The sequence below is a fragment of the Amaranthus tricolor genome, chromosome 2, assembly GCF_026212465.1.
Source record: "Amaranthus tricolor cultivar Red isolate AtriRed21 chromosome 2, ASM2621246v1, whole genome shotgun sequence".
In the NCBI taxonomy this organism is placed as follows: Eukaryota; Viridiplantae; Streptophyta; class Magnoliopsida; order Caryophyllales; family Amaranthaceae; genus Amaranthus; species Amaranthus tricolor.
The window spans coordinates 39589175-39607399 of record NC_080048.1 but is presented as its reverse complement, the minus strand read 5'-3'; the positions used below and the strand labels follow the sequence as shown (position 1 = coordinate 39607399).

Below are 18225 nucleotides of genomic sequence, written 5' to 3'. Positions count from 1 at the left end.
AACATATTATGGGGCCTCAATATTCAATTTATTTTAATTATTTTGGATTCACTATTGTAGATTATCATCATCATCAATATTTAGTATATCTCGCTCATTAAAACTAATAAAGTAGGAGGAGAATTGAATAACGACAAATCATACTCTTAGTAACGTGATCAGAAAATTATGGCCAATGAAACTTTTAATTCAAGAATTATATGCAAATAAAAATAAGAGACACACCCCTTTGCAAATAGGAATACTCAGGAGATTGGCTGTATATTTAGTGCCCGACCTACAAAGGGGCATCAGGCATGAATGCCATGAACCCAAAACCAAAAACTATTATATTATTCTATAGATATGAGCTATCGTCGTTCTTTCCTTCCCAAATTTTAATTATAGTTCTCTATAAGCGGAATACATTAGGTAATTTTAATTATAGTTCTCTATAAGCGGAATACATTAGATATTTACTTTAAAAATAAAGTTAAATAAGAAAAGTTGACGTAAAGTAAAACGACGATAAGATATGCCAACCAACTTTTGGTTGTTGTTTGATAATTAAAGTCATCATTAAGTATGCTAATCGTTTTTTATTTTTGGAAGGGAATAATTGAGCATTCTACCTATTTTTATTTACCCTAAAACACTTTTTTTATTATATAATGTATTTGTCGAATTGTTTATATTTAATATTAAAAATAATTAAAAATAATAAATAAGTATTTAATATTATGAAAATATGAGATAATTGAAATAAAATTTTACTTTGTTATGTTGTTTTTCTTGTTTAATAAAATATCATAAAATGATAAACGGTGCAAATATTTGTTTGGATACAAGTAAAAAAAAAAATGGATGAAGTAGGAGTTAACCTTATCTGTCTTTGAACATACTGCAAACCTCTTTTCAGAGGCGTACAGATATAATTTGTATATCAGCTACCATCCCGTATTACTTTGTTATTAGGCAAAATTTACAAAGTATGATAATGATACAAACAATATGGTGTAGTTGTTAACCTTGTTATTATCTTAGGCTTTAAACAATTTTTTTTTTTTTGTTTTTTCATTTTAAAATTTTCAACTTTAATAGCCAGAGTAAAACTTATATGAGGTTATTAGAGATATATAGACGATAAATTATATGTATGTGAGATCTTCTTAAATTTGTTTTGATGTATATTTGTTAACATGTGATTTTTAATCTTTAATGATATGTATTTAGAGATATTAAGTTTCAAAATTCACTTTAAAAAATGTGCAAAAAGTAAGGTGGACAAACAAAAAAAATGAGAAAATATTCATTGGTTGTCAATTTTTAAATATTGGATTTAAATTCGTATTTTTGAATAACTAATTTTATAATTCTAATTGTAAAAATAAAAATCTCATCTTTAACAATTTCTTATATTCAAAGTAAGATTAATATAGATGGACGGATTAATGACCCAAATAATTGTAATGCCCTTACCGTAACAATATGTTAAAGAAAGAACTAAATCAAAAACTTAAGGTAATAGTTAATCCCTCTTGATATGTTATATTAGAGGCTCAACTACCAATTTAAATTTTTATTTGAATTGATTTATTGACATTTTACATTATCGGCCTATCAAATGCAACAAAAGAGAAGGGGGTCTAATGTTATTTAGAATAATATTTTTATTAAAATTTGTCTAATGTTATTTAGGCTCAACTACCAACTTAAATGTTCATTATCATTTACCATTAAAAAGTTTTATATGTTTATATATTTTATTTGTATTTATATTTTCTAATTTAGTAAGAAAATAATCAATAAAGGGTGTCTGACAATTCAATGATGATTATTGATTGTTAGCTTGTTTGACCAGCTGATATCATTAGTCTTTGTGTTAGATGTTAAGCCATTTGTGTTAAAGCCAAAACAACCTAAATCAAATTGTTTACTTAGCTTCTAGTTTTATTAAAAAAAAAAAAAGAATTTACTTATAGTGATTAAGTTTATATGTGAATTAATTTCCTAAAAAGTTGAGAACTAATCATGTAATTAATTATGTAGAAAAGAAGACATTAGAAGTGGATAATATTTTAAAATCAAACAAAAACAAGGATAATGTACTATAATTATGTGCAATCATCACTTAACACCATTACAAAGCATCTTTGCAAAATTATAATTTAAAAAAAAAAAAAAAAAGCTTACACCAAACAATAAAAGAAAAACAACAAAAAAAAAACAAAGAGAAGCAACCAAACTCAACTCAACCATAATAATTTAGTCCATTGTTGACCCCATTTTTTTAATTATATCTACAATTTTAATGGTTTCTCCTCTTTCCTTCCCTAATCAAACCCCATATATAATTAATTAAAACAAAGTTTAATTATTTTCTTAAATTAATTTAAGCAGTGCTTCTGAATGATCCAAGAGCCTTGATTGCTCCAGCCCTTAAAATGTATTGATGGTAGAATGCTGCAATTGCTGCTCCAACAAATGGGCCCACCCAGAAAATCCACTGAAAAAACACAATTAAAAAAATTTAATTATCTTGGAAAATTTCTATAGAAATTACTTTTTTAAAAAAATAGTGTATAGAAATTACTTAATTTAATAATTTGTAAGAATATAAATATTTAATTTCAAGTAAACTACGTAATGACACTCTTTTTTGTCAAATTATTAAAATTGATTTCGAGAACTCTTAGTTAAAACGATGAGTCTGCAAGTAATGATAAATATGAAAATTTATGATTCTTACGTGTTCATTCCATGATTTTTCATGGTTGAAGATCACTGCAGCTCCAAAACTCCTAGCAGGGTTGATGCCTGTACCAGTCACTGGAATGGTAGCTAAATGAACCATAAATACTGCAAATCCAATGGGAAGTGGTGCCAAAACCTACACATATATACATGTTTCAAATTGTATTAGTTACATGTAAAAATACTTGAAAAATACTAAAAAAAAATATATAATTTTGTTTAGCAAATTAGTGTTGGCTGAAACTGTTGTTGACTGAAAATATTGACCATTTTGCTAGTTATTAAGTCCGCTATTCTAATTATGGAGATTTTTGATAAAAGGGTATTAGTTATTTACAAGCCTATCAGCTTAAATATTATTATTTTTTTTTGCTATTTGACTAACCAAAAAGTCATTTGTCAAATACACCTTATGTACGTACTAATTAAGGGCTTCAATTATCGAGTCCGAATTGTAATTAAGTGGTAGGGTAATCGGTAATTACTAATTAGGCGAATAATGTAAGTAGATGATGATAAAAAAGATTAGGTATATAGGATAATTAAGTGAAAATAAAGAACTTACAGGAACATGGGAGTCCCTAGCATTCCTCTTAGGGTCAGTAGCAGCAAAAACGGTGTAAACAAGAACAAAGGTACCAATAATTTCAGCACCAAGTCCAGTTCCTTTGTTATAGCCAGGTGACATTTGGTTAACACCTCCACCATACCTAACATAGTATGCTTTTTGGAATGCCTTTACTAACCCAACTCCACATATGGCACCTAGACATTGTGCTACCATGTACAAAAATGCCCTTGGTAGGGACACTTTCCTTGCTAAGAATAATCCAAAAGTCACTGCTGGGTTGATGTGTCCTCCTGGATAATTTCAATTTTAAAGTAGTTAGGTTTTATACATGTCATCGTCAAATAACTAATACCCACTTTACACGTGGGAATTGATCATTACTCCATCTATCTTAATATAACAAAGAATCAACTCAACCAAAAGTTTAAACTAATGGTTTAGATCCTATGATATATTATATACACTAACACGTTCCCTCACACGAGAGCCATTTGGCTAAAAGTGTGGATGCTAACACAGACCCTTCTCATACCCGGCGTTGATTATTCCACTTTGAATGATAGGTGGTTGAGATTTGAACCTGTGACCTCTTATCACATTGAACTTTAAGAAGAAATATTTTATTAGGACAGTTTGAATGTATAATATTTTATAAGATTACAATTGTTAGTTTAAGTTTTCTATTTATTTAGTATCAGAGCTAGTAGAAAAATTAGTTAAGCATATGAGAAGCATTTGTGTCGCTTCCACACTTTAAGTCTTACGAGAGTCTCATGTTAGAAAGCGTGATCAACTTAAACTTTTAGTTAAGAGCGTTTACACATAACCTTAGGTCTTACCTGAGATTCCGGCAGTGCAGTAAACAAGGATAAAGATCATGCCACCAAAAGCCCAAGCGATACCTAGGATACCTACACCACCACAATCATCACCGCCGGCAGTGGTATCAGTTTGGCTCTTGTAACCAATAACGGTAAGAACAGTTATATAAAGAAACAGAAGTGTAGCAACAAATTCAGCTATAATAGCCCTATAAAAAGACCATTTTCCAAACTCCTCCATATCAATAAGGGGAGCTGGTGGAGGATCATGGTAGTCTTTTGTTGAGTATTCAGATGATCTTGGTTGTTCTGACACTGCTTCCACATCCTTAGTCATGGCTTCCTTTGACTTTTTGACTTTTTAGAGAAAGAAAGTAGTGAGAGTTCTTGGGATGAGGAATAGGGATTAAGAAGGGTTATTTATATATGAAAAGGTTTGCGTATATTATTAGGAGTATAATTGTAATTAGTGAGTTGTATTATTATGTTTTTATTTTAATTTTTTGGGCTGTGGGGGGAGCCTTCATTATTAGCCGTCCAAATGACATTTTATTTTTGGTTTTATTAGCTTGCATGGGTCCCACTTTTCCATTTTCTCCAACGGCTCCCTCCTTTAGCTTTTTTTCAACTTTATTTTATACTCATGGATATAGACGGATGGTCTAGGTTCGAGTCTGCTAAAATTACAATTTGATTATTTAATTAAAAATTAAATTATAGAGTATTATAATAGATGATGGAGAAAAATATCAGTTAGATTTATTCTCTTTATGAAAAATAAGAGCGTATTTTATAATATTATCTTAAATTTGCCCTTAAATAGAAAAATAAATAAAAGAAATATATTGGTAAGAAAAAAATATGATATGTATAATTTTTTTTTGGATTAAATAAAGTGGAAACATGATCTCATTATTAATTTTAGAAATTTAACAAAACTAATAAATAAAACATTTTAGAATATAATATGTAACAAAATGAGTAAAGTATTTCATTTATTATCATATATCATTAATTAAAATATTATAGAGCTTCTCACCTGAATATATTTATACTTTTTATTATATTTATATAGTAAAAGAATCTTATTTTTTCTAAAATATTCCTTATAACGTATAATACTCTTTTGTCCTTTTGAATTTGCTATTGAATATGATATTTATCCCGTATTGAGAATTAATTAATTTTGCAGTGTACGTACATAATTTTCTTCAATAAATTCTTTTTTGAAAAGTTTAATAATTCATACTAGTTTATGGTGGAAAATAAATGTCTACAACATTCATGATGTTACTAGCTAGTACACAAAATAATTAGGTTATCACCAAACTCAGCAAGAACCCAACTAATAAGAGCTGTAGGATAAACTTCAAAATCAAGAGCCAACTAATAAGAGCTGTAGATTAACTTCAAATATTAATTTTAGAGCTTCAATTTAGCACGTATTTGGATTAAAGGTTATGTTATAGAAAGATAATTATTAACCAATTGAAAACGATGCTATATTAGAGTTCGAACAATGTGTTTCAAACTCCAATATTGTCAAGATCGAATGTATGAGGTTTTGTGACAAACAAATTAAGCTATCAATGATATCGATATTTGTAGGAGAAAGTAATGCAAAAAAGACACAAAAAATTTTAACGAGGTTCACCCAACTTAGGCTACGTTCTCCGGTGTGTAGTATCTCTTATATTATCAAAGGAGTTTAAAGAACTCTCAAATATGGAGAATTACAATAGAGAAGAGATATAGGCTAGTGTTTGGCTTGGGGTGTATTTTGTGGATGATTCTTTATGTGTGAATGAGAGCTCTCTATTTATAGGAGAGATCTCACTAAGTAACATTAAGTACATTAAAACTATGAATAAATGATAATGAAACATCCCCAAGTACTTGAAGAGTCAAAAACAGCATCCTGGAAACCTTTTGCACTTCTTCATTAAGTCCCATAACTCTAATGAATAACTCATACTTCATTACCTCATTAATCCATACTTTTAATCACCATCATAAATCACAATCATCAAGACTCAACTTAATACACCCATTCATGACATACTTATGAGATTCCATCTCAAGAGTCACCACATGAATGCACCCATCAAATGTGCACTTAAGTCACACCATTCATAACACCAATAATTATATCAAAGCCTTAATCTCAAAAGATTAGGTCGGCTACATGAACTAATATATTAGTTTCAATAATTGTTCACAATCCACATTGATTTTTCCTCTGTGTACATTTAGATTTTCTAGCATCTCACATCTTTTTTCACTCCTACTTTCCAAGTTATCTTCGGTCTTCCTCTTCCTAATTTTAAGTATCATGAGCTCCAATATTCCATCTCTTTCTTACCTGCTAATATTTGTCTTTATATGTACCCAAGACCAAAAGAATTTTTAAAGTCTTAGTAAAAAAAAAAGTTATGAGTCTTGGTAAAAAAAAAGTTATGTATATCTAAATAGTTTTGGAGATTTGTGGAGTATAAAACACCCAATCAAAAGTTTATCATATTAGGAAAATTATAATTCGGTCTATTATGTTAAAAGTTTTTTCTTTCAACTTTATAATAAATATTAGATTTTTACCACTAAAAACATCAATTTCACTCTCGGCCCCTTCTCTTTCCTTTAGGAGAATATTTTTTACCCTAAAAGTTTAAAAATATTATCATATCAAAAAAATCAATTTAACCCAAAATACGTATTTTAATGTCTTTTTATGTCTAATTACATACATAAAAACACGTTAATTAGAAGTGTGAATATAATATGGAGCACTCTTCATATCTAACACAATATATTCTACATTTATAAAAAAGATGCGTACATGAGATTTAAATGTAAAATCTTTTTTTCATGTTGGTTTTGATATACTCTCTCCATCTTCTTAATTTGTTGCACATTATAGAAAACTCTCACTTTAACTTTTGTTATATAAAAAATTTTAAGGGAGAAAAAATGTGTTTAAAAGACAAAGTTAATTTGAATTGGCTAAGAGTTACTCATGAATCATAATGTTACTACTTTAGTTTATCACACTACCATTGCATTTTTCCACATTCTCTTTTTCCATTAGCAAATTTATTTTGTCTTTTAATATTATTTATATATTTGTTTCCATTCATTTAGCTTGTACTATAATACTCTTTTCAATCCACTATTATCATTCATTTGTTATTTGACATTATTTACTGATTACTCTTAATTTTTATTTCATTTATAATATATAAGTAAAAATTAATGAAATTGAATTCTGTTTGATTTGTCTAAATTTAAATTTTATTGATAACAACTTTTTTTATAATTTTTTAATTTTTTTAACAATTAGAGATATTAACAATCAAAATAGTATATTAGCATATGTGCAAAAACTAGATGAAAAGATAATAGTGGGATATAAAGAGTACTAGATATGATATGAATACTCCAATTTGGGGAAATAAAGTATATACTATTAGCATATTTTAAGTTATACATAACTTTAAAAAACCAATGAACAAAAACTATTTCAGATGCAATAATTCTTGCTCAAACGGACAATTCTCCTTAGAAGCTTTTAAAGTTTAATGTTCAATTTGCTTGAACGCACATTCTTCATGCTCAAACATGTTCGAGCAAATTGACTTTAATCAATTTCTTTCCATTAAAGCTTGTTCTTCATGCTCGAGCGAGCATGTGAATACTATTTTTTATTCACCAAACAAAAATATATACACTAATACAAATCAATTAATTAAGAGATAAAAGAAATTAGACTAATAAACCCGTGCCAAAACTTGCTTTAAAAATTAAGGGAGGAAAAAAGACCTTAGAATTAACTATTAAGAAAAGATGAAAATTGTATATCAACAATATGCATGTTTAACAACAAATATAACATTGGATACTCTCTATATACATACATACTTACAAATTTTTTATCCAAAGCCAAAAGTACAATTAAAATAGCATAAATTCCATGTTTCTAAAACTCATAGAATTTCATATAAAGATTATTAATTAAAAGCTTAAACTGATAGTTGAAGAAGTATAATATGTTATATACTCTATCAAAAAAACAACCAGTTTAAAAAGAACTAAGTAAAGATTGAGAATAATAACATATATATTTTCCTACATGATCTCTTACTATGCATTCCATCTTCACATTTATCTTCTTTTTCTTCTTCAATGGTTTCCAACTTAGGAGGCTTATAGTTCTTCACCGGAAAAACTACTAGTGGCGGTCGCGTTTCGATCCATGTCTCTAACACTTTCACTTCATTTTTCTTCCCTAATGCCATTTTTTCCCTTACAAAAAAAAAAAGCTTAATTTTAGGTTAATTATGGAAGAAGTTATAATGCTTTATATATAGGAATATAGGATGAAGGAAAGAAGAAATATCTTGTGAATGTAGAACAAAATATTTACACGTGGAAATGTAGAAAAAGACCAAGTAATTAATGCTTCCAAGGCTCTTAAATTTTGTGGTTTTAACTTTTATTTATGATCATAAATCATAACATAACAAGTATAGTATCCCAATGGGATTTTGTATGTTTTTGAGGTAAGATTGGAGAATCCTGAATGAAACTGAAGAGAAGCATAGAAAAAATTATGGATAGAGGACTCTGTTATAAAAATGGAAGGAAAAAATTATCAATTATTAAGTTAAATTAATTCTCTCGTTTAGTTTTATTTTAATATGAATTATTAATATTGTTAAACAATTCATTATGACAAATAGAAGAAAAAATCATAGAAAACAATAAATAACACACCGAGCAGAGAGAACAAATTTTATTATTATGACAAATCAGAAGATTTAGAGGAGTTTATATAGGACATTGGAAATCATAATCAAAATAAAACTTTAAAAAACGTAAATTTAATTAGGCTTAGACTGATTCTAGGCCCAATAACAGAAACAGTCAAACAAAAATCATAACAGATCTAGTTAAATAAAATTGGAAACCTCTTATATACCACAGTTCTACCTTTGGACATCTATCATCTCTTATAGTTAAACATTTGCAAAGCAAGTACATAAAAATATAATTCATATTAAAGTCTCAAAGTCAACTTTTATAATTTATATTAGGAAGAAGTATGTTGCTTCAATCATAATATAAGCCACCCAAGATCAAAACCAAAGAACTCCATGAGGCGGGTAAAAATTTATTTTAGTTAGTAAATTTATGTTTTTGAGTTTGCTATTAATATATTTATAAAAAAAAATATTATTTTTAATTGTAAATTTAAAGGTATTGGAGAAAATAAATTCCAACAATTTATTTGTAGTCTAGTGAAATAATAACTGGTAGGGCAATGACTTAAATTATTATTAGCCTTGTTAATATGCAATTCCTATAGATTTTACACGTATGTGGATATTAAGGGATTTCCTCTCATAGTACGTTGCCATTGGCCCTGGTTTTTGTACTTATAAGCTGTTTTTTCTACGCTAATTATTGACTCTTCTGACACCTAAACTGTATAAAACAGTATCAAACTTCTATTCTACCGTTAAAAACACTTGTGATCCTTATTAACTTGATGATTAGAAGATTATACTATTGACATTCTTCCATTTAGTTGTGAATATGTTAAAAAAAAATGGTTGTTAGCCAAAATTGTTAATAAGAGTTTGGTAAAAATATATATAAGAATCATAATTTAGTCTAGTAGTTGAGTGTAATCTTTTTTACACTCGTGTCATGGGCTTGATTTGCATCACTTATAAGAAAGATTAATTTTCTCTGATCTTACCCTAGAATAAAATAAAAATAAACTTTTGCATTTACATAGTAAATATTTTTTTTTTATTATTATATTTAACTTATGATTCAAAATTATTTTGTTTCCCATTCAACTCGTCTTGTATGAGAGTTATAACTGATTATTTTAAGATAATAAACATATATATAGAGAGAGAGATAATCTCATTATCTTATATGAGAATTTGTGTTGAGCTACTCTTATTAGAGATCGTCTCTTAATAAAGCGACCTCAAATCAAAAGTTATATGTTAATAATTATATTAGTTAGATTATTTAATATATATATATATATATATATATATATATATATATATATATATATATGAAAAGCGTTTCATGTTGAGACTATCTAAGTTAAGAATTTGTGATTTGGATTTCCCATTCCACTTCTTTATTTCGGTTGGCGAATGGGCCTAGCTTGCATGCATTCAAGACCAAAAAGAAGCTTTAATGTAGAAAGATATAAAACCGCCCGAGTCATAAACCTTGGACACGTGTAATTATGTCCACTTTTCTTACTTCATTTAAGTATTAATTAATTGATTAAAGAATTCTCAAAAAAATAATTAATTAATTAATTAAAATTACTCTTTTGTCCCAACTAATATTTAGTCTCATTATTAAATCTTGTATAAAACTGTCTCAATATAAGACAAATCAATATAATTAGCCTAATTCTTAAAAAGCCTCTTTAATATCATAAGTGATTATTTAAGACTATAAAAAATAATAACTTTAAAACTACCAGGAGACCCTCTTTAGAAATAAAAAAGTAAATTTACACAGTAAAGTAGTGGAGTTATATCCTAATTAATGTGGTAATTGCTTCTTAAGGATTACAAAGTAATTGACAAATTTGTTTTGTGGAGACACTTTGGATATTACCTATAGATAGAGTTGGCATGCATGGAGGAGGATCGGAAAAATAAGGAGAGCTATAAGCAAGCCATAAGAGACAAGATATTGAGACAATCAAATACATTAAGAGGGTGTTTGGCACGAGAAAATAGAATTTGTAACACTTTAATATGAGATTTTTAAGATAAAAAAGTCTTATTTATTATTTCTTATGTTAGAGACTTGAAAGAAAGTAATAAAAATTAAAGTCTCAACTCAAATACCATCCTCCCTCAAGACATTTTTTTGGGGACTTCCTTAATTTTTAGTCCTACTTCTCATTCTTATTCCCTTTAAACAAACAAAGACTTTGACTTTTTTTACCCAAAGCCTCGTTCCCTCCTTGAAACTTCATGTGCCAAGGGTGAAGATGTATGGGTTTTGTTGAGGTACGAGGGCATTAAGATGGAGACATTAGTTCTTTCAACTACTTAACGAAACTAGGGGACGGGAGGAGGGAAGAAGAGGGAAGAAATGAACACCCTGATGTACAAAGGCGTCACAAGTATTGCCAGCGAAAGTAGGAAAAGTTCTCAAAAGAATGAGAAAAACTAAGGCAATCAGATATAATAACATTTTCCTATTGAAGTGTAGAGCTGTATAGGTGAAGAAGGCATTCGATGGTTGACAAACTTCTTCAAAATATGACGACCTTAACAAATGTTTCATCAAAATATAACAAAATAAACAAACGTTTCATCTAATTTGACGACGTTAACAAACGTTCATCAAAATATGACGACCTTAACAGCAATTTCTCTTGGAAGCGTTTAAATGCCAATGATAAGTATGCAACAAATAATACTACCATAAAGACTGTTCATGAATTTAAGATTGTAATAGACAAGGGGAAACAACTTGGCTAAACCACAATCAACACTGGCAAATTGCCAACATTAGACCAGGCGAAGCTCCCAAATATCAGCAATGGCAGCATTCTATCAACATCATTGATAAGACTCTCTTCTAATAACATCAGCTAGTGCCTAGCATTCCCACAAAATATAGACTCCAATCCATCCACCAGCAGAATACACAAACAAACAGGCATCTCCTGCCTCCCGCCATAAAAAGGCACCAACATCACCTAAGCGCAATCGGAAACAAGCTTTAGTAATGGACTAATGGTGGACAGGAGTACTCTATGAACAACATCAATAAGGCTCTGAAGATATCAACTAGTGACTAATGTTCCAAAGAAACATAAAAAACTTCAAGCTTACCTCCTGTAAATTGGTTTCAATTTGATTTCTTTCTACTCTTCTCAATTTCTTTAAAACCCCTAGTTCTCTTTACACCAATATAGCTCATAATTCAAAGTTTCCTTTCTTGAATATTGAATTAGTTGAATTTAATATAATTTTTAATAGAAGATCAGGAATTTACAGATAAAAACCTCAAAATCAGGTTTAAATACACTAAAGGAGTTATTATTGTCAACCCCTCAGCTTCTAGATCTGAATCAGAAACATGCAAAACTCGATGTAATATTCCGAGTCAAATAGTACATAGATTGAAAGGAGGATGATTTAGATGAAGGTGAAACGAAAGTGCAATGTCGAATGCCCCAATGGGGATCAACATCACCATCACCGTCATAAACATACAACGCAATAAGCCCCATGAATCAATATTGATGACAATACGGTGACATTGATACCCATTTGGGCATTCAACGCTTGCGCTTTCGTTTCGCCTTTCATCCTTCTTTCAACATTTTTACAATTTGACTCATCGTATTATCTCGAATTTGACAAGCTATTCGTTCACTCGCAAATGTAGAAGCTAAAGTTTTGACAATAACAACTTGAAAAAATTGTCTAGAATAATCTCACCTATTACCCATTCGTAGATAATCCCGTGATGCGTGATTGGATTGAAAGCTCCAAGAACCCGATAATTCCTTCCAAGAACCAATGTCAAGACTGATCTTGACACAATGACACAACACACACAAGCCTTCTGTTTTGAATGAAAACAGAATGTTGGCCAGAACAACTCCAAGGAATGGTTCCTATGCCGTGGATAGAGACAAATGATCTTCACTTAATCGATTGGCCTCTTCCTCATACTCAAATTGAAATTCACTCTCAATTCTCGTGGGATAAAACTGAATACTCACTTGCTTCACTCACAAAGGACTTACTCAGAACAGCAATTGAAAACAATTACTTGAAGAAATCTGTATTGAATAATCTGAATGTCTTGATACAAATGAGGGTGTCCCTTTATATAGGACTCTAACGACTATTTTTAGGCGCCTAACAAAACATAACTACCTCCGTGTCTAATTATTAAAGCGCGTGCATTACATGAGTATTAAAAAGAATACAATTAATCAACTGAAATCAGCCTTATCAGCAACCTGACGAACACATGACCTTGCAGCTGTACTCGTTGGGTCTGTGAAGACTATTAGTATTATCCTTGGGCTCTGGCTTCTTGGTCCATGTATAGAGATGCCCTCCTCTGAGTTTCCACGTTCATTCCTGCTCCAAGGTTGGGCTCTCAGTGTCTCACAAGGTAGGCTGGAAGACAGCTTGTTGTTCTGTCTGTTCTGCTACTTGTGGACTGTGATTCAGGCCTCTGATCTGTTTGATGGTTGTTAGAAGATCTTCTGTCGTTGTTTCCTGGTCTTGCCCTGTCTTAATACTCATGCTTGGTCCATATTGGAGGTAAGCTTCCTTAGCTTTCGTGCTAAGCTCGGTAAGTTCAGCTTCAGCAAGTGCAAGCTCAGGAGGATCAGTTTCAGCAAGTGTGTTGTTGTTGATCCAATTATGCTCTTCATGATTTGTCTTGGATTGTGGGCTGTTCATAATTGGATCATCCCTGCTATTAATTATTTCTAAATAATTTAACCTTTGTATATTATTTGCTGATAGCACCCCTTTTCACATTTTAACCGGCTATTATAGGTAAGTACCAACAAAGAGGAGTAAGGTAAGATCAACGAAGAAGCATAAGGGAAGAAGTGAGTGTAACGGTTAGTAGGTACTTACAATAGCCGATTAAAATGTGAAAAGGGGTGCTATCAGCAAATAATATACAAAGGTTAGATTATTTAGAAATAATCAATTCACAGCAGAAGGACATCACATGGATTATTCTTGACAATTTTTCCTAACTACTATTTGCCTATTGTATTTGAACCTGATTTTTGAGGTTTCCATATGCTGCACCATAATCTTCCATTAAAAAATGAATTAAATTAGACTAAGGTCCGAGCTTTGCCTCTAACAGCATATCACTACTATTCAATTATCACCAATTAAATGATAACACCATCAGCAGAAATTAAAATCTCTCAAAATCAGCAAATAAAAACAATAATATATAGAAGTACTCAATCAAGACAATAAAATGGGATTATAACTAGGTAACTCTTGATCAATTTAACCAATTCTAACAAGTCTCGTTCCAAAAACTATCTAACAAATAGCCTAAAACAAAATTTCAATAACATATAATCAAAACCCAAAAATTAAACTTAAAGAACCTAAAAAATGTGGTTCAATCAAGCAAAACCAAAAAGCACAAACAAAAACAAAAATTATTTCTCAGGAATCTCAATCTCACCATCAGTAATCTCCTGTTGCAAATCCTTAGGATATATTCCATCAACAGTACACCCAACAGAAACACAAGTACCCAAAATCTCTTTAACAGAGCCCTTCAATTCTTTAGCCATAGATCTAGGTCTAATAACCCTAGCAATTTCAATAACATCATCAAGTGAAATATTTCCCGTATGTTTAATATTCTTAGTCTTCTTCCGATCACGTTCCGGCTCCTTCAAAGCCTTGATAACAAGAGCAGCAGCAGAAGGAACAACGGTAACTTTAGCTTGACGGTTTTGGACGGTAAGTTTGACGGTTACACGAAGACCTTTCCAATCTTTGGTAGGGGAAAGACCTAATGGACCGATCTTTGGAGCAAGAGATGATGCTGCTCCGACTTCACCGCCGGAAACTCGAACGACAAACGTCGACAATTTGGGCAGGGTCGAGTTTTGGCGGCATTTCGGAAAGCGCCGGATAGAAAATGAGGCGAAAAGAAGCGACGAAAATTTTTGGTATGGGACGATCTTATAACTAGGGATTTTGCTCAAGGTTGTATTATTTCTTTTGGGCTAAATAAATAGAAAATTTGAAAAAAATAAGATTATTTTAACAATTTTATTTAAAAAATAAGTTTCATTCAAACTTTATTCGCGTTCTTGCCTCTAAACCTAAGTTTGGTGTATACTCGTACTTATTAACAGCAAAATGAGAGAAATAGTCAAAAATTTAGTCCAGGGTTAAGTCGCTGTTACTAACAGGCTAACAGCGACTTAATGGTTGACTGGTCAAACTATTAAGTCGCTGTTAGTAACAGCGACTTCATGCGTTCTAAATTTCTGCTGAAACTCCTTTCTCATTTCACTTTACTTCGTTGAGAGCCCTAATAACCCACGAAAATCTCCCTCTTCTTTCCACCATTAAAATCAACTTCAATCCTTCAATTAATCTCATCAAATTTCAAGTTTGTACTACTAATTAGTTTCGTCATCTTACTAAATTCACTTCATGTAATAATTTTTTTTTCTTTTTTTCGAAAATTTAGGGTTTATATTTGTTCATGAAGTTTCAATTAAATGCAGGTTCATAAACTTGCAAATTACTACTCCTTGGTGACCTACAGCTTATTAAAGTACCTTTTTATTATAATTTTTTTTTAAAGTATGTCATTTAAAGTGGTCATTTATACTTAAACTCTATAAATATGTCAAATGTACTTGTTATTTGCTATGATTTTCATAATGTGGTTGTTTGTTCATGAATTTAATGTGGAAAATGTTTGAATTTAATGTAGAGAATATTTGATTGCAAACCCTAATTTTGAACAATGTACTTGCTTTCTTATGAACTTGATGGTGATGTTGATTTTGTACGTATTGTTGTAGAAATGGCTTCATTTCGTGTGATTGTTGTATGTTTTTGGAATGGTTCAATTCGATCAAGTAGTATCAATGTTAAGTATGTTGGGGGAAGACACAAACTGTTTGCATGCAACTCAAACATGGATTTGAATGAATTTAAACATCTTATATGCTCTAAGATTGGCATTGACACTACAAGAAGTACTGTTAATGTAAGTTTTAAATACAATATGAGTGGAGAATTGTTAGCTCTTCCGGTTGAGGATGAGGAGGCTATAGATGCAATGTGGGAGTATTCAAAGTCTACCTCTATTCTTTCTTTAGAGTTATATGTAGAAGAGGTACCCCTAGGGAATCAAGATGTTAATGTTGTAGAAACAAATGCATTCCTGAATGTAACTTCTTCTGCTCCTTCTTATACGCCCTTCCCTACCCAAGAAACTCAAAATTCCATTATGCCATCTTCCTCTTCTCCTTCTAATGAACCTAATCAACTTTAAATTCAAGTCTCAAATGATGATACTTTGTAACTTAGAAGATACAAATGAGCATTGGCGTGTTGACGAGGAGGCTCTAGCTAATGACATGAGATTAGGCAACATTCCAACAATCATTGCTCTTACACCTTATGCACTAGTTCCCCCTCTAGATCAACACATTGAGGAAAACTGTTGCAGGGCTTGGGCTTGTGATATGCTTTGACATAGTCAAAATGCATCTCCCTGAGCGCGTACTGCGCCCATTTGGGATGGTACAGGGCATCCCGCCGCCTTGTGACACAATGGCGGATCTCCATCACAGCTCACGCAAGGGTCGGGAGCCCAAGAACTGGTTGGAGATCAACTGGCGCCATATATCTCTTTGGGATCATAGGCTGGAGTTGCTGGCCCAAGGTGCACCGATCGAGGCTGTAGGCGCACCTATTTCGACGGCTTACATGTCGTGGTTCCTCTCCATCATTCGTCGATGGATGACACCACGAAGTATCATCGCGGCAGCCCAGTACGCTCCCGCAGCACCGACAATGACACACTTTGTAAGTATTCTTCAACGTTGATTATTATCCATAGAACTTACATGTTATACATTTCATTAATACTTCAGTCTTAATGCAGGCATAATCAGCTCCACCCAAGAGGAGCCTGTACGGGAGATTTCCTAAGGCATACTCCTAGGGACACAGTTTCAACACTTCATTCCAGAAATCGTTGTGCCCGACACCACTATGGACGAGCATGGGTCATCTCCTCATCATGCCGACGTTCATCTTGAGGAGGTAGACTTAACGTGTCTCAACTATGGTGTCGGGTCCTCACAGGGTGCTGGATCATCACAGTATCAATCACCTCCCCTACCCGAGCGTCATGCGACGACCTCTTACTATCGTAGGAGGCGTCGTAAACCGTCACAGTTAGACAGGGTACAGGAGGAGGATTAGCATTAGTATACTGTTTGTATATATTGAACATTAATGACATTTTGTATATATTGAACATTTGTACATATTCAATATTTGTAAAATTTGGACTTTTGTGTATAATTTATAATATATATGTAAATGTATATATTTTTATCGTATTATCACACGTTTATTATGAATGAAATGATGTAAAGTACTCAGAGTTTTCGGCGATGAATCATTCCGCCAAGAATGCAGTATGAATTTAATCAAAAACAAACAGACAATCATATTCAAATAGGGAAAAAGCTCTTGAAAATTCAACACAATTTCATTAATGTTCAACGAATTCATATCAAATTACATAGTTCATTCGTTAAGTTAAACCACCGCCGTTAACTAATATTGCTTCTTCAACTTTCTCATAATTCTTTCAGTCTCTTCTTTCCTATGTTCCATATCATCTATTTGTCTCTTGAGATTCAATACCTCATCTTTAAACTTTTGTTTTTCTTTTTCAAGCAATTTGGTACCCTTCGGAGCAAACCACCTACAGTACGTGCATCCGAATCCTTAATCCAAGTAGAAAGAACAAGCAACAAAATCACGGCCAGGATCGACATCGCTCCAATCTGTATTAATCTCAACTTCATAACCACAATCACAAAGCTCTTCAATAGAATGCTCCTGTGACATCTACGGAACACATATGATATAGTAACATAAGTAAACATTCAAAAATAATACTAACATTTATAAATTAAGAATAATACTAACATAATACTTTATGTTACCTTCAAACTCGATTAACTAGAACAAGAATGATGGAGTTTGGATACAATGAAGTAGGGAGATGATAGAGTTATTTATAAAACATAATAACAACGGCTATTTTTCAATTTTACAACGGTTAGTTTAAATTATACAAAAAGATCAACAAAAGTCAAACCAGGTCAAGGGATATGTCGATGTTAATAACAGCGACATTATGTTTACGTTTGACCAGTCAAACATTAGGTCACTGTTACTAATAGTGACATATCTCTTGACTAAATTTTTGACCATTTCCTTTAATTCGCTGTTATTAAGTGCGAGTATACATCAAGCCTAGGTTTGG

At 31.3% G+C, this 18225-nt stretch overlaps 1 protein-coding gene and 1 pseudogene across 1 annotated transcript; both read right to left on the bottom strand.

Annotated features, from left to right (window-relative positions):
- Positions 1–2055: 2055 nt before the first annotated feature.
- LOC130805993 (probable aquaporin PIP2-1) lies at positions 2056–4549 on the bottom strand. Its single transcript, XM_057670876.1, has 4 exons — positions 4144–4549; positions 3299–3594; positions 2729–2869; positions 2056–2485 (listed from the first exon to the last, which is right to left on the bottom strand). Exons 1-4 carry the CDS (start codon positions 4460–4462, stop codon positions 2372–2374), a joined length of 870 nt encoding a protein of 289 aa, XP_057526859.1. The 5' UTR covers positions 4463–4549; the 3' UTR covers positions 2056–2371.
- Positions 4550–13982: 9433 nt separating this feature from the next.
- LOC130805992 (60S ribosomal protein L12-1-like) lies at positions 13983–14883 on the bottom strand (annotated as a pseudogene).
- Between the last annotated feature and the right edge of the window lie 3342 nt (positions 14884–18225).

Coding starts and splice junctions, on each gene's coding strand:
- LOC130805993 (XM_057670876.1), bottom strand. CDS start 4,462: ATGACTAAGGATGTGGAAGCAGTGTCAGAACAACCAAGATCATCTGAA. Junction 3,595..4,143: donor CTGCACTGCCGGAATCTCAG/GTAAGACCTAAG, acceptor GAAATTATCCAG/GAGGACACATCAACCCAGCA. Junction 2,486..2,728: donor AAAAATCATGGAATGAACAC/GTAAGAATCATA, acceptor GTGTTTTTTCAG/TGGATTTTCTGGGTGGGCCC.